The sequence below is a fragment of the Bos javanicus genome, chromosome 1 (assembly GCF_032452875.1).
Source record: "Bos javanicus breed banteng chromosome 1, ARS-OSU_banteng_1.0, whole genome shotgun sequence".
Lineage (NCBI taxonomy): Eukaryota > Metazoa > Chordata > Mammalia > Artiodactyla > Bovidae > Bos > Bos javanicus.
In genome coordinates this window covers 136,786,141-136,809,494 of record NC_083868.1, presented here as the reverse complement: position 1 = coordinate 136,809,494, position 23,354 = coordinate 136,786,141, and the positions used below count along the sequence as shown (strand labels likewise).

Sequence of the window (23,354 nt, the reverse complement as noted above, 5' to 3'; positions counted from 1 at the left end):
GTCCACGGGGTTGCCCAGTTGGACACAACTGAAGCGACTTAGCAGCAGCAGCAGCAATCAAGACACAGACACAAAAAACAGACTTTTGGACATGGGGGTAGCGGGAAGAAGGAGAGGGTGGGAGATAGTAACATGGAAAGTTACATTACCATATGTAAAACACATAGCCAATGGGAATTTGCTGTATGACTCAGAGAACTCAAACCAGGACTCTGTAACAACTAGAGTGGTGGGATGGGCAGGAAGATGAGAGGAGGATCAAGAGGGAAGGGACATATGTATACTTATGGCTGATTTATGTTAATGTTTAGCATAAACCAGCACAATTCTGTAAAGCAAGTATCCTTCAAGCAGAATATAAATAAATTTAAAATTATTAAAAAAAGGGGGGAGGGGGAGAATACCCAGAAGAATTGTACAAAAAGGTCTTAATGACCTCGATAAACATCATGGTATAGTTACTTACCTAGAGCCAGACATACTGGAATGTGAAGTCGAGTGGGCCTTAGGAAGCATTACTACATGCTAGTGGAGGTGATGGAATTCCAGATGAGCTATTTCAAATCCTAAAAGATGATGCTGTTAAAGTGCTGCACTCAATTTGTCAGCAAATTTGGAAAACTCAGCAGTGGCCAGAAGATGGGAAAAGGTCAGTTTTCATTCCAATTTCAAAGAAGGGCAGTGCCAAACAATGTTCAGACTATCATACAATTGCGCTCATTTCACATGATAGCAAGGCAAAGCTCAAAATCCTTCAAGCTAGGCTTCAACAGTATGTGAACCAAGAACTTCCAGATGTACAAGCTGGATTTAGAAAAGGCAGAGGAACCACAGATCAAATTGCCAACATTCGCTGGAAACAGAGAAAGCAAGGGGATTCCAGAAAAGCATCTACTTCTGTTTCACTGACTACGCTAAAGCCTTTGTCTGTGTGGATCACAACAAACTGTGGGCAATTGTTAAAGAGATGGGAATACCAGACCACCAGGAACCTGTATGCAGGTCAAGAAGCATCAGTTAGAACCTTAATGGAACAATGGACTGTTTCCAAATTGGGAAAGAAGTGTGTCAAGGCTGTATATTGTCACCCTGCTTATTTAACTTCTCTGCAGAATACATCATGAAAAATGCTAGGCTAGAGTCACAGGCTAGATTCAAGATTGCCAGAAGAAGTATTAACATTTTCAGATATGTAGATGATACTATGCTAATGGCAGAAAGGGAAGAGGAATTAAAGAGCCTCTTGATGAAGGTAAAGAAAGAGAGTAAAAAAACTGGCTTAAAAATTCAACATTCAAAAAGCTAAGATCATGGCATCTGGTCCCAGCACTTCATGGCTAATAGATGGGGAAAAAGTGGAAATGGTGGCATACTTTATTTTCTTGGGATCAAAAATCAGTGTTGACAGTGACGGCAGCCATTAAACTAAAAGAAGAAAAGCTATGACAAATCTAGACAGTGTATTAAAAAGTAGACTTCACATTGCTGACAAAGGTCCATATAATCAAAGCTATGGAGTATGTCCTTTTCATTATAGGGGACTGGAATGCAAAAGTAGGAAGTCAAGAAACACCTGGAGTAACAGGCAAATTTGGCCTTGGAATATGGAATGAAGCAGGGCAAAGACTAATAGAGTTTTGCCAAGAAAATACACTGGGCATAACAAACACCCTCTTCCAACAACATAAGAGAAGACTCTACACATGGACATTACCAGATGGTCAACACCAAAATCAGATTGATTATATTCTTTGCAGCCAAAGCTGGAGAAGCTCTATACAGTCAGCAAAAACAAGACCAGGAGCTGTCTGTGGCTCAGACCATGAACTCCTTATTGCCAAATTCAGACTTAAATTGAAGAAAGTAGGGAAAACCACTAGACCATTCAGGTATGACCTAAATCAAATCCCTTATGATTATACAGTGGAAGTGAGAAATAAGATTTAAGGGCCTAGATCTGATAGATAGAGTGCCTGATGAACTATGGACTGAGGTTCGTGACATTGTACAGGAGACAGGGAGGAAGACCATCCCCATGGAAAAGAAATGCAAAAAAGCAAAATGGCTATCTGGGGAGGCCTTACAAATAGCTATGAAAAGAAGAGAAGTGAAAAGCAAAGGAGAAAAGGAAAGATATAAGCATCTGAATGCAAAATTCCAAAGAATAGCAAGAAGAGATAAGAAAGCCTTCCTCAGTGATCAATGCAAAGAAATAGAGGAAAACAACAGAATGTGAAAGACTAGAGATCTCTTCAAGAAAATTAGAGATACCAAGGGAACATTTCATGCAAAGATGGGCTCGATAAAGGACAGAAATGGTATGGACCTAACAGAAGCAGAAGATATTAAGAAGAGATGGCAAGAATACACAGAACTGTAGAAAAAAGATGTTCACGACCAAGATAATCATGATGGTGTGATCACTGACACCCTGGAATGTGAAGTCAAGTGCACCTTAGAAAGCATCACTACGAACAAAGCTAGTGGAGGTGACAGAATTCCAGAAGAGCTATTTCAAATCCTGAAAGATGATGCTGTGTAACTGCTGCACTCAATATGCCAGCAAATTGGGAAAATTCAGCAGTGGACACAGGACTAGAAAAGGTCAGTTTTCACTCGAATCCCAAAGAAAGGCAATGCCAAAGAATGCTCAAACTACCGCACAATTGCACTCATCTCACATGCTAGTAAAGTAATGCTCAAAATTCTCCAAGCCAGGCTTCAGCAATATGTGAACCGTGAACTTCCAGACGTTCAAGCTGGTTTTAGAAAAGGCAGAGGAACCAGAGATCAAATTGCCAACATCTGCTGGATCATGGAAAAAGCAAGAGAGTTCCAGAAAAACATCTTTTTCTGCTTTATTGACTATGCCAAAGCCTTTGACTGTGTGGATCACAATAAACTGTGGAAAATTCTGAAAGAGATGGGAATACCAGACCACCTAATCTGCCTCTTGAGAAACCTATATGCAGGTCAGGAAGCAACAGTTAGACCTGGACATGGAACAACAGACTGGTTCCAAATAGGAAAAGGACTACGTCAAGGCTGTATATTGTCACCCTGTTTATTTAACTTACATGCAGAGTACATCATGAGAAACGCTGGACTGGAAGAAACACAAGCTGGAATCAAGCTTGCTGGGAGAAACATCAATAACCTCAGATATGCAGATGACACCACCCTTATGGCAGAAAGTGAAGGGGAACTAAAAAGCCTCTTGATGAAAGTGAAAGTGGAGAGTGAAAAAGTTGGCTTAAAGCTCAACATTCACAAAACGAAGATCATGGCATCCAGTCCCATCACATCATGGGAAATAGATGGGGAAACAGTGGAAACAGTGCCAGACTTTATTTTTTGGGGCTCCAAAATCACTGCAGATGGAGACTGCAGCCATGAAATTAAAAGACGATTACTCCTTGGAAGGAAAGTTCTGACCAACTAGATAGCATATTGAAAAGCAGAGACATTACTTTGCCGACAAAGGTCCGTCTAGTCAAGGCTATGGTTTTTCCAATGGTCCATGTATGGATGTGAGAGTTGGACTGTGAAGAAGGCTGAGCGCCAAAGAATTGATGCTTTTGAACTGTGATGTTGGAGAAGACTCTTGAGAGTCCCTTGGACTGCAAGGAGATCCAACCAGTCCATTCTGAAGGAGATCAGCCCTGGGATTTCTTTGGAAGGAATGATGCTAAAGCTGAAGCTCCAGTACTTGGGCCACCTCATGCGAAGAGTTGACTCATTGGAAAAGACTGATGTTGGGAGGGATTGGGGGCAGGAGGAGAAGGGGATGACAGAGGATGAGACGGCTGGATGGCATCACTGACTCGATGGACGTGAGTCTGAGTGAACTCCGGGAGTTGGTGATGGACAGGGAGGCCTGGCGTGCTGCGATTCATGGGGTCGCAAAGAGTCGGACACGACTGAGCGACTGATCTGATCTGATCTGATGGTTTTTCCAGTAGTTATGTACAAATGTGAGAGTTGGACCGAAGAGAGGGCTGAGTACCAAAGAATTGATGCTTTCAAACTGTGGCACTGGAGAATACTCTTGAGAGTCCTTTGGATAGCAAGGACATCAAGCCAGTCAATCCTAAGGAAAATTAACCCTGAAATATTCATTTGGAAGGGCTGATGATGAAGCTGAAGCTCCAAAACTTTGGCCACCTTATGCAAAGAGCCAACTCATTGCAAAAGACTCTGATGCTGGGAAAGTTTGAGGGCAGAAGGAAAAGGGGGTGACAGGCAATGAGATGGCTGGATAGCATCACCTAATCAAAGGACATGAGTCTGAGAAAATTCTGGGAGATAGTGAAGGACAGGGAAGCCTGGCATACTGTAGTCCACAGGGTTGCAAAGAATTGGACATGACTTAGTGATTGAACAACAACAACATTTGTTTATGACATTTTTCTCAAGTTGGAACAGAGGGAACATATGCTCATATAATGACAGTCATTAATGACAACCCGCAGTTAACATCCAGAGAAGGCAATGGCACCCCACTCCAGTACTCTTGCCTGGAGAATCCCATGGATGGAGGAGCCTGGAAGGCTGCAGTCCATGGGGTCACTGAGGGTCGGACACGACTGAGTGACTTCACTTTCACTTTTCACTTTCATGCATTGGAGAAGGAAATGGCAAGCCACTCCAGTGTTCTTGCCTGGAGAATCCCAGGGACAGGGGAGCCTGGTGGGCTGCCGTCTATGGGGTCGCACAGAGTTGGACACAACTGAAGTGACTTAGCAGACTTAGCAGACAGTTAACATCATACTAAAACAGTGAAAAGCTGAAAGCATTTCCTCAATGATTAGGAACAACACAGGGATGCAAACTCTTACTATTTTTATTTAATATAGTATTGGAAGTCCTAGTCATAGAATTCAGACAAAAAAAAAAAAAAACAAAAGGAATTTAAATTTAAAAGGAAGAAGACTGTCACTCTTTGCAGATGACAAACACTATACATACAAAATCCTAACGATGCCACCAGAAAACTACTAGACCTTACCAGTGAATTTGGTAGAGCTTGGTAAAGCTGCAGACATAAAATTAATACACAGAAATCTGTTGTTTTTCTATACACTAACAATGAACTATCAGAAAAAGAAGTCCCTGGTGGCTCAGTGGCAATGCAGGAGACGTGAGTTTAATCCCCGATCGAGGAGGATCCAACATGCCACAGAGCAGCTGAGCCTGTGTGCCACAACTATTGAGCCTATGCTCTAGAGCTTGAGAGCTGCAAATACTGAGCCCACATGCCACAACTACTGAAACTTGCATGCCCTAGAGCTTGTGCTCTGCAACAAGAGAAGCCACTGCAATGAGAAGCCCATGCCCTGAAACTAGAAAGCAGCCTCTGCTCCCTGCAACTAGAAATAAGTGACTGCAGTAAAGAAGACCCAGCATAGCCAATAATAAATAAATAAAATTAAAAACAATGTACATAAAAAAAGAAGGAAATAATCTCATTTATTATTGCACCAAAAAGAACAAAATACCTGGGAATAAACCTATCTAAGGAGGTAATATCAATAACCTGAGATATGCAGATGACACCACCCTTATGGCAGAAAGTGAAGAGGAACTGAAGAGCCTCTTGATGAAAGTGAAAGAGGAGAGTGAAGAAGTTGGCTTAAAGCTCAACATTCATAAAACGAAGATCATGGCATCTGGTCCCATCATTTCATGGGAAATAGATGGGGAAACAGTGGAAACAGTGCCAGACTTTATTTTTTGGGGCTCCAAAATCACTGCAGATGGTGATTGCAGCCATGAAATTAAAAGACGCTTACTCCTTGGAAGGAAAGTTATGACCAACCTAGATAGCATATTCAAAAGCAGAGACATTACTTTGCCAACAAAGGTCTGTCTAGTCAAGGCTAGGGTTTTTCCAGTAGTCATGTATGGATGTGAGAGTTGGACTGTGAAGAAAGCTGAGAGCCGAAGAATTGATGCTTTTGAACTGTGATGTTGGAGAAGACTCTTGAGAGTCCCTTGGACTGCAAGGAGATCCAACCAGTCCGTTCTGAAGGAGATCAGACCTGGGTGTTCTTTGGAAGGAATGATGCTAAAGCTGAAGCTCCACTACTTTGGCCACCTCATGCAAAGAGTTGACTCATTGGAAAACACTCTGATGCTGGGAGGGATTGGGAGGAGGAGATCCAGGAGGAGAAGGGAACGACAGAGGATGAGATGGCTGGATGGCATCACCAACTTGATGGATGTGAGTTTGAGTGAACTCCGGGAGTTGGTGATGGACAGGGAGGCCTGGCGTGCTGCAATTCATGGAGTTGCAAAGAGTCGGACATGACTGAGTGACTGGACTGAACTGAACTGAAGAAGGTAAAAGACCTACAGTTGGAAAACTATAAGCAACTGATGAAAAAAATGAAGATAACACAAACAGATGAAAAGACGTACCACGTTCTTGGACTGGAAGAATTAATATTGTTAAAATGACGATTTTAACTCATTTAACTATGAGGGTTTCCCTCGTAGCTCAGTTGTTAAAGAATCCGCCTGCAATGCAGGAGACCCTGGTTTGATTCCTGGGTTGGGAAGATCTGCTGGAGAAGGGATAGGCTACCCACTCCAGTATTCTTGGGCTTCTCTTGTGGCTGAGCTGGTAAAGAAACCAGCTGCAATGCTGGAGACCTGGGTATGATGCCTGGGTTGAGAAGATCCCCTGGAGAAGGGAAAGGCTACCCACTCCAGTATTCCGGCCTGCAGAATTCCATGCACTATCTAGTCCATGGGGTCACAAACAGTCAAACACGACTGAGTGACTATCACTTTAACTCTAGGCAAGGTATAGATTCAATGCAATACTTATCAAAATACCAATGGTATTTTTCACAGCAATAGAACAAATAATTTTAAAATTTGTATGGAGGGAATTCCCTGGTGGTCCAGGGGTTAGGACTCCATGCTTTCACCACTGAAGGCCTGAATCAATCCCTGGTCAGGGAACTAAGATACCACAAGCTGTGCAGTGTGGCCAAAATAAAATAAAATTTTTATGGAAACACGAAAGATCTGGAATAGCCAAAGCAATCTTGAGAAAGAAGAACAGAGGTAGAGTACTCATGCTCCCTGTCTTCAGACAATACTACAAAGCTATAGTATCATATCATCAAAATGTATGGTCTCGACACAAAAAATACACACATAGATCAATGGAACAGAATTGATAATGCAGACATAAATCCATGCTCAATTAATGTATAAGAAAGGAGGCAAGAATATACAATGGAGAAAAGACAGTCTCTTCAACAACTGGTGCTGAGAAAACTGAACAGCTACATGTAAAATAATGAAATAAGAATATTTTCTCATACAAAAACAAAAATAAATTCAGAATGTATTAAAGACCTAAGTATAAGCCTGGAAACAAAACTCCTAGAGGAAAATACATAGAACACTCTGTGATATAAACTGTAGCAATATTTTTTTAGATCTGTCTCCTAAGATAAAGAAGAGCAAAAACAAACAAATGGTACCTAATTAAACTTAAAAGCTTTTGCATAGCAAAGGAAGCCATCAACAAAATAAGAAGACAACCTGTTAAATGGGAGAAAATATTTGCACATGATATGACCAATAAGGGGTTAATATCCAAAATATATAAACAGCCCATACAACTCAATATTTTTTTTTTTAAAAGCTGATTAGGGACTTCCCTGGTGATCCAGTGGCTAAGACTCCACACTCCTAATGTAGGGGGCCCAGGTTCAAGTCCTGGTCAAGGAGTTAGATCTCACATGGCACAACTAAGAATTTGCATGCTGCAAGGACTGAAGATTCCACGTGCTGCAACTAAGACCCAGAACAGCCAAAGATAAATATTTAAATCTTTTTTAAAAATATGATTTAAGTTGGGCACAAAACCTGAATATATCTTTTTCTAAAGAGGATATGCAGATGGCCAGGAGGCACACAGTGTTCAACATCGCTAATCATCAGGAAAATGCAAATCAAAACCACAGTGAGATAACACTTCACATCTGTCACAATGGCTATCAGAAAAGAGAACACAAATGGCAAATGCTGGTGAGAATGTAGAGAAAATGAACCCCTCATATAATGATGGCAATGTAAATTCCTGTAGCCTAATATTATTGAAAACAGTATGGAGGTTTCTCAAAAAACTAAACACAGTACTATCACGTGTGCTGTGCTGTGCTTAGTTGCTCAGTCGTGTCCGACTCTTTGTGACCCCATGGACTGTAGCCTGCCAGGCTCCTCTGTCCCTGGGGATTCTCCAGGCAAGAATACTGGAGTGGTTTGCCATGCCCTCCTCCAGGGGATCTTCCCAATCCAGGGATGAAACCAGGGTCTCCTGAATGGCAGGCTGATTCCTTATCAACTGAGCTACCAGGGAAGCCCTAGTACTATCATATGACTCAGCAATTCCACTCCTAAGTACATAACTGAAACAAAACAAAAACACAGATTTGAAAAGATACGTGCATCCAATGTTCACACCAGCACTATTTATAATGGTCAAGATATAGAAGCAACCTAAGTGTCCACCAACAGATGAATGCATATAGAGGACGTGATATACATATACAATGGAATGCTACTCAGTCATTAAGAAGAAGGAAAGTTTGCCATTTGCAACAACATACATGGACTTGGAGTGTATTATGCTTAGTAAAAGAAGTCAGACAGATAAAGACAAAGGCTGTTTGATATCACTTATATGTGGAATTTAAAAAATAAAACAAACTAATGAATATAACAAAAAAGAAACAGATTCAGAGATTCAGAGAAGAAACTACTGGTTACCCATGGGGAGAGGGAAAGGGGAGGGGCAATACAGTGGTAGGGAATTAAGAGGTACAAACTATTATGTATAAAATAAGCTATAAGGACACATTGGAATATACAGGGAATATAGCCAATATTTTATAATAACTATAAATTGAATATAACCTTTAAATATCATGAATCACTATACTGTACATTTGTAATATATAATACTGTACATCAACTATATGTCAATTTTTAGAAAGTAACAACTTTTCTTGGTAATGGCTTAGGAAAAATGTCACCCAGCAGTCTGCATGAAGGAGAGGACTGAAATATCTTCATCAGTATCAAGGGAACTTCCAGGGAATTTCCCTAAAAGCAGCTTGTGCTGAAAAGTGACTAAAAAGACAAAAATGAATCAAGTCTAAATGCTGAGAGTAAGAGTCTAGATGTAAAAAACAACTTGACAGTTCAAGAAGAATACAAAAGATTTGAAAAAGGGATTAAAATTTTTTCACAGATTTTATAGAGAGAAGTTAGAGCCTAGATGAAATTATGCAGCAAAAATATGTCCCAAACCCTATTAATCTGACTATGACTTTATTCTGCAGCAAAAATATGATGAATCAAGATCAGGGTTGGAGATTATATATATAGACAAGAGTTGAGAAGATTCTGGAATAACAAGTAAGCTAAGGTCAGGAAACTTTGTAACTCTTACGTTATTTTCACACATATTCATTGTCAAAAAATTATTTTTTCATTGATAATAAAGAAGGTAGTTTTTTAAATGACTGATCATGCGCAAATAGGCCAGGCAGGGTGAGAAGTCAGATGAAGTCATAAGGGGTTCATGAATTCTAAAGTAAGAGCAATCAAATTTGTAGCATCTCAGGTGAGGTATAAATAAGAGAAGTGGAAGGTAGTGAAAAGAAAAGTGAAAGTGTTAGTCACTCAGCCATGTCTGACTCTTTGTGATCCCATAGACTGTAGCCTGTCAGGCTCCTCTGTCCATGGAATTCTCTAGGCAAAAACATTGGAGTGGGTTGCCATTCCCTTCTCCAGAGGACCTTCCTGACCTGGGGATAGAACCCAGGTCTCCCACATAGCAGGTAGATTCTTTACCATCTGAGCCATCGGGGAAGCCCAGAAGGTAGTGAGGATGTGGTCAAAGACAAGGGTTTAAGTTTCTAGATTACCAAAATTGACCAGTTCCAGAGGAGATGAGAAGCAGGACAGCGTGAAATGAAGTCAGTAGGCCTGTGTTCAAAACCTGGTTTTATGGCCAAAGAGCATATTAAGGGTATCTAAAACTATTTGTAAAGTAAAAAGATTGGGAAAAACACATCCCCATGTCTTTTGTAGCAATAAAATTAAATTTTATAACTAAACTTTTTCCCAACTACACTGGCATCTTAGAAATAATGGGGGAATTAAGAAGGAAAAAAACCCATTAAAAATACATTGTGCTTTGCATATCAAATCTTTTTTTTTTCATAAGACAACATATAAAATGCTGCAAGGCAGATGACTTCAGAAGAACCAGTGTACTTATATTTATCTAAAATACATCTGACTACTAATTACTGAAGGCAGATGAAATACCTATGGGTTTATCTGTTCCTAATTAAACGTATTTATCTTTCAAGCTGAAATGGCAATAGGTATACCAAACTCCAAAATCTTAAACATTTCTCTGCCAGATGGCTGATTTATATTTGGAAAGTTAACAATCTTTTCCAGGAAAACTGGAGTTCTTTTAAACATTTCATTGAGCATGTTGTTACTGAAACACTTGTTCAAATATGCTTCAAATACTTTACATATCAGTAATTAGAAAATGACTAGGGATTGTGAAACTGAGTAACATGGTTCAGTTCTTTTATTCCCTTTAGTAATTCTCTACTGGCTTACCACACGCATTCCTGGATGGTTTATCATTCAAAATTGTTTTTGTTTTATTCCTTAATTACTGAGTTTTCTGATGACAAAACTAAAATAAGCTATTGCTTGGGGAAAAAAAATAAAACATCAAACCTTAAACATCACAGGAATGTAAATTCATAAGCCTGCTATAATCCCATTCCCTATACCACTGTTTAGGTTTTAGTACATATTTACTAAAGAGTAAAGATTTTACTTTGTTCTAATTTTTTTCTAAATAATAGAACTTGATAGGATATCTTAGAAAACTAGAATTTAAAAACAGAGGGGAAAAGAAGAAAAGAATTAAAATAAGGTCAGCATCAGCTCCATATCAATTACCTCACTTTAGCTTCTTGGGAACCCTGATTTTGTTTTTTCCCCCCAATTCAAAATGCACACAATATCAATTTCCTGGCTTTGATAATAATTTGCTGTAGTTGTGTGAGATCTCTTTGGGGAATGTGGATGATGGATACACAGCTCCCCTATTACTATTTTTATAACTTCTTGTGAGTCTTTAAAGATTTTCAAAATTAAAAGCTACAATAAAAATGGAGGCACAGAGGTGGGGACAGCCATACTACTGGAGAATAGAAACTAAGCATAAGTAAATGAGATGGAAACAGCTACTTAGTGATTAATTATAATCAGTTCTTTTAGCATAGATTCATTCAGAAACATGTAGCTGTTGCATAAATGAGTAAGATGCATTTACTGCTTTATAGGAGGTTTAGTCTAGAAGGTCCCCATTTACTCAGCATTTACCATATAGGCTTTAGAAACAAAAGTAAGAAAAAAATTAAAGATACAATCCTTACCCTCAAAGGAAAAATAAAAAGCTTTCAATCATATTCTTAGGAACATGTATAGCTGAGCACAAACATACACATACTAAACTTGTTATAATCCAGGGACTGATATTTCAACTTGTGAAGTGCCTTCACGAAAAAGAAAAATAGTCTAATTTCCTACTTATTTATGAAATTTTAAACTATTAGTCAATATTTTATTGAATAACTATAGTAAATTATTGACTAGAATTAATTTGTAATGTTTCATAGCTTTTAATGTCAGACCACAGTGGATATCTTTTCCCTTTTTGACTAGTCTTAGTTTTATTGTATGATATAGTTTAGCACTTGAGTATGTATTGTTCTCTGTTTTACCACAGTTATCTTTTCTCTCCATCTGTATTTTGAGCTCATTAAGAGCTGTTTTTCCTTCTACCTCCATGTTTCAAGGCACATAGTTGGTAATACATAAATGCTAGTTGATTGGCACTTTGCCAACTGTGTGTTACTTCCATAAAAAATTAGCTACCTGTATTTATATGAGACAAATTGATTAAATTTTACATCACTAATAATTATGGCATTACTAAGTATAAAGTAGAAGACATTTTACTAGCTATGATATAACCCTAAAACATAAAAGACATATGAATTTAAAACAGAAAAGACATATGTTACAAATTGGCATTGCCTCCACAGAACTTAAGAAAGATGATCTTTGTTTGCTAACTTGAATTTTATAAGAAATGGTTTTCTAACATGAGATTAAATACAAAAAGGAAATAACTATTTGGAACTTACTATAGTCTGTCATTACTTCAGCATATTTAATATCTAATTTCAGCATATTTAAACACCTTGGTAGAAAACACATAATAAGGAGATTTAGGTCTGAAATATCCCTTCTTTGATTAAGAAATGAAAGAAAAGTACTACAATTACAGAAAACATAAACAACAGTGACCTATTCAAAGATAGGCTCCAAAAATATTAATGAATCAATTGATATAGATAAAATATAGACCAGATCCAGTTTTAAAGCATAAGCTTTTATAACTTTTCTGTTATAAATCAGTGACTTTTCAATTTCCTATTCTATATTTAACAAAGTTAGAATTCAGAATCCATCCATACCATTAACAAAGTTACATGCACACATATACATATAATTACATATACATAAATTAAATATCCGAACTGATTTTTCTATGAAAAATTTTCTGTTTTAATGATAAATGTGCTCATATGTGTTTATATTTGAACTTACAATAGATACAGTACTACTTTGAATTATGACAACAATATAATTTATAATGCTATTTTCCCCCATCCTCTTCCTACAGGAAAAGAACATGAAACCCAGAAGCTCAGCACGTGAATTTAGAATAGCTCTTTTGGCCCTGTAACATCTCAGCATTCTGATAAAACTAATGAACCCAGAAAATCCTGCCCTAAGGAGGAGGATTCAGGGAACTGTAAATCTTTCACAGCAGTGTTAGAATACTAAGGGCCAAATGTCTTGCCCAAAGGCATGTAGGTAAAGAGAGAACTGAAGTACTTTCTTTAGTCCCACCACACTCTTTCAATTCTAGGCCTCACTATGCTCAGTGGAGGAGGATTATAGTTTTGATTTGTTTGTACTCTTTATGAAAATTACACTCAGTACATTTATATAAAGCAAGATTCCATTAACTTCACACATGTTCTTCTGAAGCCTCAAAGGAATCTTTTGGAATTCTGTCCTCTGAGCTAATAATAATAAAATTAAAAATTCTTCATCAGATAGGGGAAAAAAATGAAAATGAACCAGAAGAAAGAGCAAGAATATGGATAAGCTAAATATATTTAGCAGTTGAAAAACATCTTTAAAGAAAACAGCAACATGTATGTAAATTCCCAAATTATTTTAAAGTAGTTTACTACCTTTTGAGTAAAGGCCAGTATGAGACCTGGCCTTAAAGATAAGAAGATACCTATGCCAGAAAATCTACAAGACTCATTTCCAAAAATTGTGAGTGGTGAAGATAGTCTTGAATGTAGAGGAAGAATGGGGATGGTTTGGGCTTTTTCAGCACTCTAGGGGAACATCTACTTAGTACTTGTATCCCAAGTCAGACATACTGAATTTATTGTAAACAGGAGTTCCAATACCTCTTTAGGGTGGAAAACTACGTTATCTAGTTTGAAATCTCCATGAATCAAGTTTTCTTCATTATCATTATCTGGCAAGTTTTTCATTAGCCAGTCAGATAGCTGGTTCATGGCAGGGATGTCCTGATGAGCTGCAGCTTGATATTGCTTTGTCCAGGTTGATACCTAAAGATAAATAAATTTTAAAAATGACAGAGCTGAAAGTAGAACATAAGATTCAGCAATTTTTAAATTAAAACAAAATTCAATTATATCAAATTTGGGTTCAGTCTTAAATACTCAGGAATAATGCCTATGATACTTATCTTAGTCTAAAACACTCACATAGGCCTAAAAACTTCAACACTTAAGTTTCTCTTCCATCTAGTTCCATTCTACTTCTAGACTTTTATCAGGGGGAAAAAAACACTGGCCTACGAATCAAGAGGTGGAAGAAACATCAACAACCTCAGATATGCAGATGATACCACTCTAATGGCAGAAATCAATGAGGAACTAAAGAGCCTCTTGATAAGGGTGAAGGAGGAGAGTGAAAGAGACAGCTTAAAACTAAATAAGGGGAAAATGTGGAAGTAGTGACAGATTTGCTCTTCTTGGGCTCTAAAATCACTGTGGATGGTGACTGCAGCCATGAAACCAGAAGACGATTGCTTCTTGGCCGGAAAACTATGACAAGCCTAAACAGTGTTTTGAAAAGCAGAGACATTACTCGGCCAACAAAGGTCTGTATAATCAAGGCTAGGTTCTTCCCAGTGGTCACGTATGGTTTTGAGAGCTGTACCGTAAAAAAAGGCAGAATGCCAAAGAGTTGATGCCTTTGAATTGTGGTGCTGGAGAACACTCCTGAAAGTCCCTTGGACAGCAGGGAGATGAAACCAGTCAATCTTAAGAGAAATCAACCCTGAATACTTGTTGGAAGGACTGATGCTGAAGCTGAAGCTCTAGTATTTTGGTCATCTGGTGCGAACAGCCGACTCATTGGAAAAATCCCTGATGCTGGGAAACATTGAGGGCAGAAGGAGGAGAGGGTGTCAGAGAATGAGATGTCTGGATGGCATCATCAATGCAATGGATGTGAACTTGGGCAAACTTCAGGTGATGGTGAGGGACAGGTAAGCCTGGTGTGCTGCAGTCCATGGAGTCGCAAAGAGTCAGACACGACTCGTGACTGAACAACAATAGGAATCAAGAGATGTAGGTTCTAGCCTTTATATGGCAATTATTTTGTAGAAGGAAAAAAAAAAAGAACAAACTCATATACCTACATATGAAAAAAAATAGGAAATTTCACAAGAAACAAGTAGTCTCTGAAAAATGTTATATGGGGATTAGAAAAAGAGGGGAGATTTTTATTTCTCATTTTAATCTTTTTTTTTAATTACCCATAGAATCTTCTAAAGAATCTTTGAAATATATTACAGACATGAAAATACAAATTTTTTTCCTATTTTTCTTAGAATTGAATGCAACTAACTCAACCTATTCTCAAAGTCCTCCACCAATTGAAATAATATTTGCCTATTTATCTCTCTCTCTACTTTCTAAGCTATCTCTGTTCAATTTAGTACAGTAAAGACCTTCATCTTTGGAATCACAGAGAGCTGGGTTTAAATTATGTTTAGGCCACTTATTTGTACATTGCTTAATACCTGCAAGCCTCAGTTGCCTCATCTGCAAAATGAGGGTATTAATATCTATGTAATAAGGTTGTTACAAAGATTAAAAAACATTGGGTCTATAACTCATCTAGCATGGGACCTGATATATAGTGAGTATTCCTTCAACCTTAGTTCCTGTCTCTCTTCCTTCTGCCCCCTGAAAAAGACATATGTACAAAGGGAAACAGCCCCATACTTATCTGGTCTTGCTGTTCCTTTGATGTGAAATGCTCTTCATCTTTTCCCTATCACTCTAGATTTTAATCTTCCTTAAATATACAGTATAAGACATATCTTTCATAGGAGATTTCCCCAACTTGAGCAAGGGCATACTTGTATCTACCCTACGAATGCAACAGCTATCATGATAAGTAACAAACAATTTACTACCAGATTCAGTTCAGTTCAGTTCAGTCGCTCAGTCATGTCTGACTCTTTGTGACCCCATGAATCACAGCACACCAGGCCTCTCTGTCCATCACCAACTCCCGGAGTTCACTCAAACTGATGTCTATCGAGTCAGTGATGCCATCCAGCCATCTCATCCTCTGTGGACCCCTTCTACTCCTGCCCCCAATTCCTCCGAGCATCAGAGTCTTTTCTGATGAGTCAACTCTTCACATGAGGTGGCCAAAGTACTGGAGTTTCAGCTTCAGCATCAGTCCATCCAAAGAACACCCAGGACTGATCTCCTTTAGGATGGACTGGTTGGATCTCCTTGCAGTCCAAGGGACTCTCAAGAGTCTTTTCCAACACCACAGTTCAAAAGCATCAATTCTTTGGTGGTCAGCTTTCTTCACAGTCCAACTCTCACATCCTTACATGACCACTGGAAAAACCATAGCCTTGACTAGACGGACCTTTGATGGCAAAGTAATGTCTCTGCTTTTCAATACACTATCTAGGTTGGTCACAACTTTCCTCTCAAGGAGTAACTGTCTTTTAATTTCATGGCTGCAATCACCATCTCCAGTGATTTTGGAGCCCCCCAAAATAAAGTCTGACACTGTTTTCACTCTTTCCCTATCTATTACCTATGAGGTAATGGGACCAGATGCCATGATCTTAGTTTTCTGAATGTTGAGCTTTAAGCCAACTTTTCTCTCTCCTCTTTCACTTTCATCAAGAGGCTTTTTAGTTCCTCCTCACTTTCTGCCATAAGGGTGGTGTCATCTGCATATCTGAGGTTATTGATATTTCTCCTGGCAATCTTGATTCCAGCTTCTGCTTCTTCCAGCCCAGCGTTGCTCATGATATACTCTGCATATAAGTTAAATAAGCAGGGTGACAATATACAGCCTTGACGTACTCCTTTTCCTATTTGGAACCAGTCTGTTGTTCCATGTTCAGTTCTAACTCTTGCTTCCTGACCTGCATACAGGTTTCTCAAGAGGCAGGTCAGGTGGTCTGGTATTCCCACTCTTACAGAATTCTCCACAGTTTATTGCGATCCACACAGTCAAAGGCTTTGGCATAGTCAATAAAGCAGAAATAGATGTTTTTCTGGAACTCTCTTGCTTTTTCCATGATCCAGCGGATGTTGGCAATTTGATCTCTGGTTCCTCTGCCTTTTCTAAAACCAGCTGGAACATCAGGAAGTTCATGTACTGTTCACATACTGCTGAAGCCTGGCTTGGAGAATTTTGAGTATTACTTTACTAGTGTGTGAGATGACTGCAATTGTGTGGTAGTTTGAGCATTCTTTGGCATTGCCATTCTTTGGGATTGGAATGAAAACTGACCTTTTCCAGTCCTATAGCCACTGCTGAGTTTTCCAAATTTGCTGGCATATTGAGCGCAGCACTTTCACAGCATCATCTTTCAGGATTTGAAATAGATCAACTGGAATTCATGTCCACTAGCTTTGTTCATAGTGATGCTTTCTAAGGCCCATTTGACTTCACATTCCAGGATGTCTGGCTCTAGGTGAGTGATCACACCATCGTGATTATCCGGGTCATGAAGATCTTTTTTGTACAGTTCTTCTGTGTATTCTTGCCATCTCTTCTTAATATCTTCTGCTTCTGTTAGGTCCATACCATTTCTGTCCTTTATCGAGCCCATCTTTGCATGAAATGTTCCCTTGGTTTCTCTAATTTTCTTGAAGAGATCTCTAGTCTTTCACATTCTGTTGTTTTCCTCTATTTCTTTGCATTGGTCACTGAGGAAGGCTTTCTTATCTCTTCTTGCTATCCTTTGGAATTCTGCATTCAGATGCTTATATCTTTCCTTTTCTCCTTTGCTTTTCGCTTCTCTTCTTTTCACAGCTATTTGTAAGGCCTCCCCAGATAGCCATTTTGCTTTTTTGTATTTCTTTTCCATGGGGATGGTCTTCCTCCCTGTCTCATGTACAATGTCACGAACCTCAGTCCATAGTTCATCAGGCACTCTGTCTACCAGATCTAGGCCCTTAAATCTATTTCTCACTTCCACTGTATAATCTTAAGGGATTTGATTTAGGTCATACCTGAATGGTCTAATGGTTTTCCCCACTTTCTTCAATTTAAGTCTGAATTTGGCAATAAGGAGTTCATGATCTGAGCCACAGTCAGCTCCCAGTCTTGTTTCTGCTGACTGTATAGAGCTTCTCCAGCTTTGACCACAAAGAATATAATCAATCTGATTTCTGTGTTGACCATCTGGTGATGTTCATGTGTAGAGTTTTCTCTTGTATTGTTGGAAGAGGGTGTTTGTTATGACCGGTGCATTCTCTTTGCATAACTCTATTAGCCTTTGCCCTGCTTCATTCCATACTCCATGGCCAAATTTGCCTGTTACTCCAGGTGTTTCTTGACTTCCTACTTTTGCATTCCAGTCCCCTATAATGAAAAGGACATCTTTTTTGGCTGTTAGTTCTAAAAGGTCTTGTAGGTGTTCATTGAAGCATTCAACTTCAGCTTCTTCAGTATTACTTGTTGGGGCATAGGGTTGGATTACCATGATATTGAATGGTTTGCCTTGAAAAAGAACAGAGATCATTCTGTTGTTTTTGAGATCGCATTCAAGTACTGCATTTCGGACTCTTTTGTTGACCGTGATGGCTACTCCATTTCTTCTAAGGGATTCCTGCCCACAGTAGTAGATATAATGGTCATCTGAGTTAAATTCACCCATTCCAGTCCATTTTAGTTCCCTGATTCCTAGAATGTTGACATTCACTCTTGCTATCTCCTGTTTCACCACTTCCAATTTGCCTTGATTCATGGACCTGACATTCAAGTTTCCTATGCAATATTGCTCTTTACAGCATCGGACCTTGCTTCTATCACCAGTCACATCCACACTGGGTATTGTTTTTGCTTTGGCTCCATCCCTTCATTCTTTCTGGAGTTATTTCTCCACTGATCTCCAGGGGCATATTGGATACCTCCCGAACTGGGGAGTTCTCCTTTCAGTAGCCTATCATTTTGCCTTTTCATACTGTTCATGGGGTTCTCAAGGCAAGAATACTGAAGTGGTTTGCCATTCCCTTCTCCAGTGGACCACATTCTGTCAGACCTTTCCAACATGACCCTTCCGTCTTGGGTGGCCCCACACGGCATGCCTTAGTTTCACGGAGTTAGACAAGGCTGTGGTCCGTGTGATCAAATTGGCTAGTTTTCTGTGATTATGGTTTCAGTGTGTCTGCCCTCTGATGCCCTCTGGAAATACCTACAGTCTTACTTGGGTTTCTCTTACCTTGGACGAGGGGTATCTCCTCACGGCCACCCCTACTACCAGATTACATACTCTTTTATACCGTTTTCAAGTTTCATGTAAATGAGTTTCATGTAGAGGTGTCTCAAAAATGTTAAGTTCCTTTAAGGGTAGAATTGATTTCTATTTTCTTGAAATTTAACACAGTACTTAGCACATATTAAACATACTTATATGCTTAATAAATACTTGTTTATTAAACACATGCTTAACAAATATTTTTTAAACTAATTTTAAAAACTAAAATTGTATAGAAAATGTATTGGTAAATTAAATGAAGAGATAGAAATAGCTTTAAATTTGCATTTATATATGCTGTCCATTATAGAAGCTTTTGCTGATCTAAAAATTATAAAATTATTTTATGTTTAAAATAAGTCAATCTGAAGGTTCAAAGTTCTAGCCAGATTTCAGAAAAGTATAAAATAATACATTTTTATTTTAATTAAAAATGTATATTTTGTTTCCAAGAACTTGAGAAAAGAAACTCTTTGTGTGGATGCCTTACCTGTCTTTTGCAATACCCAACACCTCTACCATATCCTTCCAGCTGCAATGACTGTATATTCAAGGAATGTAACTGAGCCAAGGTTTGTATCATGGACACATATATGGCTGAACGTTCTGCTGGGCTAACTCCAGGAATTGTCCAATCACAAAAGATTCGGCCCTATGGAAGCAATTACAACAGATAATTTAAAACAAAATAAATCTTTTCATACCAATTATTTGCTGTGTCATCATACTCTGTTTCCTGAAAAAAGATTAGGTACAGTTTTACAACCAAAACCAATTCTTTGTAGAATGTGCCAGGGCTTCCCTGGTGGCTCAGATGGTAAAGAATCTGCCTGCAGTGCAGGAGACCCACGTATGATCCCTGAGTCAGGAAGATCCCCTGGAGAAGGAAATGGCAATTCACTCCAGTATTCTTGTCTGGAGAATCCCATGCACAGAGGAGGCTGGTCGGCTACAATACATGAAGTTGCAAAGAGTCGGACACAACTGAGCAACTAACACATATATGCCACAGGGGAAATGCAAGGATGCACCAAGATTAACTTAAAGGACAAAAACTACTCTCAAGTAACATTTTACCAAATAAAAAACCTTAAAACAATTTGGATTTATTGTTATTAATGGACTGGTTTTTTATTTGGAGTAGTTTCTTTCCCTCTACTATCTGGACAGTTTAGTTATTGCCATTACATGTCTCTTTACTGACACCTAGAGGAAGAATAGGCCAATATGCTGTAATTAGTAAATATGTTCCTAGTTTATCTCACTCAAATTGTGTTCTCAAATTAAAATGAAAATTTAATACAAGACAGGGAATACAGCCAGTATTTTAAAATAACTCTAAGTAGAATATAACCTTTAAAAATTGTGAATCACTATGTAATACATCTTTAACATACAATATTGTACATTAACTATATCTCAATAAAAAATAATTTTAAAAGGAAAACAAAAATAAAAACTTCCATAAAGAACCAATCCTGCTGATACCTTGGTTTCAAACTTCTAGCCTCTGGAAATGAGAGGATACATTTCTGTTTCTTTAATAAAAAGAAAAAAAGTTTAAGCCCTTGCAAAGCAAACTACCTAAAATGCTGACTGATAAACTATCATTTATTAACATGTAACTTCACAACTAAAAATAAAAGCAACAAAGTACAATTAAGTTTAATTTACCTGTACATGTTCCATCACATAAAATTCTGTTCCAATGACAGACGAATCACTGCAGTACAATAAAGGTTTGGGAACCGGGAATCCAATTGAAAACAAGGCCTTCTGGACTTTAAATTCTCTGTCAATCTAAATAAGATGATAGATAATTAAAAATCAGAAATACAGAAATTTAATAATTACTTGTGAGCTAACATTAAGGCTAGAAATTAATTTTAAAACAGTATCAACAAATATAACAAACAATATAACCCAGAGGATAATAATTTCCTTAGTATTGTCCATAAAAGTAGTCTTAGTGCAATCATTACAATTATAAATTAGGCTGGCACTTGCCAAAGAGTCAGACAGAACTTAGCAACTAAAACAAAAACAACAAAAATTGCTATTAGGCTAAAAGGATAGGCTTATGCATGGGGCTTAATCTGACTGATAATATGAAGGTGACAGTTTCTGACCATAATATTTTGCAGATATCATTAAAAAAAAAAAAAAACAACCTTTTTTTCTTATCAGTCCCTGCTTGCTGACTCACTCTTGCTCTTGCTCCTCACTACCAATCCCTCTCCAGTCTACCATGGGGTTCAGGCAGGTCTCTATTTCAACGCTCTGGGCAGTCAACTACAGGGTACTGGTGGAAGCCTGTGGGTGCTGGTAGAAAGGAAATGTACCCACTCCGTCTGGAGATGAATGGAGGTACTCGTTTTCAGGGCAGTGGTGTGGGGATTCTTCCTGGTACCCAGGGCTGCCATGGAGCTCAAGATAACTACTGGGTAAGAAGACAATGAGAAGCAACTTGGTACTGACACAGAAGCTCAGCTAAGATAGAAGAAGAAAAGGCCTTCTTCAACCAGGACAGATACACACGTTTATCACTCAGAACCCAGGGACACAGCTTATAGCAGAACACTGATGCCAACTAATCTGCCTGTAAAGTCCCGTTCCCCAGACTCAGGCAGTAGTGACTGATCACTTCTAAGGAGAAGAAACCATGCCGTTCACTTTGATCAGAGGGATAAAGCAGCCACTGCTGCAATAACTAGAGCAGGGAAATGACTAAACCCATAACCAAGGTGAGAGCAGTCAGAGATGCCAATAGCTATAGAAAGAAGCTTTCTGGTGCTGTGAAATAGGGGAGGCATGGGGTGGTGGAGGCTGGTCATAAAGTAGATGTCAGTGTGGGAACACTGCTTTTTTCCAAAATGAAAGGAGTTGTAACAAAAGTACTTTAGATCTCTGAGCTGAAAGCATTACGTTATGTTCTGATGTCTTCTAGATATTGAGGGTGTTATCAACGAGAGAGACAAATCCAGCTGTTTACTGGGGCATAAATCTCTCCCTGCAGATGGGGATTCTCTTTCACCCATGCCTTGTTGAGGCTTAATAAAAGTTACTGAACTTTTTTGATCTTAAGCATGCAGGTTACTTCATTTTCTGAGAATATCATAGTCAAAATCTGCATTTTCCATTACTGTGATATTAAACCCACCTTTCAGTGGCCCATCTCCAGTCAGTTGGGGTTGGTTGGGAAGCATGTATAATCTGTTATACATGATTATAATAATATCCAAAATATGCATCATGATTTTAATGTTCTTTTCTCTAAAAATCCATAGATAATATGTTTTCTGAAAAGAATCAGTTTTTAACAAAAATCTTTTATAATTCTCACTAATATTTACAGCATATTATGATTATTCAAATCTTTATTTTTATCACCAAAAGATCAGAGGATTATTACACCAAATATATTAAAGTATTCATTGAGTAGATATTATTATAAGATATAATAATGTGCCTTTTAAAACATAATTTATCAAAGTACAAAACATCTCTAAATGAGCAGTTCTGAAAATATTCACCAGGTGACTGTATTTCTAGCTGACTATATACATAGGAATCAAATCCACAAGAGGACTGGATAGTGGTCAAGATTACCAGCTTAAACACAGCCTTAGATTTCAAACTCAAATCCGTGATAAAAACAAAAAGGGGGTGGGAATACAGTTCAAGTGAAATTTTCATCTAAGAAATAAAATGTATTCTCTATATTTAACAATTGTGAGAGTATTTTTAAAAGCAATTTAAATTGTTTTGTGAATATAAAATGCATTTATTAGTCAACAAGGAATTTAACATTGCATTTGTATACCATACCTTATGTGCTTTAGGAAGAAGTAAACCAGGTGGTTTTTTTCTGAGTACATATACTTGAGAGCCTTTCTGGAGATGAAAGGTTGGATTGGACTGTCCTGATCTAGATAAGAATAGAGAAAAGGTCAATAACAAAGATATATTTTTCTGAAATTTCAGAAGAAAACACAAAATGAAAATAAACCCACTTCAATGCTAGAAAGCCAAGAGGGGTGCTACCAGCTGCTGAGAACATTCACTTTTGGATTATATATAGCAGACAGTAACACAGTGGCAGCTAGAAAATCTATAATCTATACAGGTAGAAGAGAAGATCTTACTTCCTGCCTGCAAATCATGAGTTTTATCAGAAGTATTCCTAGAAAAACGTCTAGATCTAAGAAAAGAAAGGCTGGGAGAAGAGATTGTAGGGGATCTGTCAGAAAATTAATTAAAGGATGCTGGAACAGCTGTTCCCTCATCTGCGATTGGAGAGAACTCCGAGTACAGCTCTCTGAAATGGGAATTCTGATAAGCAAAGTCTCAGAGTGGATAT

General features: G+C 38.3%; 1 protein-coding gene across 1 annotated transcript in view; it reads right to left on the bottom strand.

Moving 5' to 3' along the window:
* The window catches only part of ACAD11 (acyl-CoA dehydrogenase family member 11), a 119,025-nt gene that overhangs the window by 77,827 nt on the left and 17,844 nt on the right, over positions 1 to 23,354 (bottom strand). The window contains exons 2-5 of the mRNA XM_061421338.1: positions 22,823 to 22,922; positions 20,669 to 20,794; positions 19,485 to 19,646; positions 13,623 to 13,787 (exon numbers count right to left, since the gene is read on the bottom strand). Of these exons, the coding sequence (XP_061277322.1) occupies positions 13,623 to 13,787; positions 19,485 to 19,646; positions 20,669 to 20,794; positions 22,823 to 22,922 (553 nt within the window). The remainder of the gene's footprint in view (positions 1 to 13,622; positions 13,788 to 19,484; positions 19,647 to 20,668; positions 20,795 to 22,822; positions 22,923 to 23,354) is intronic.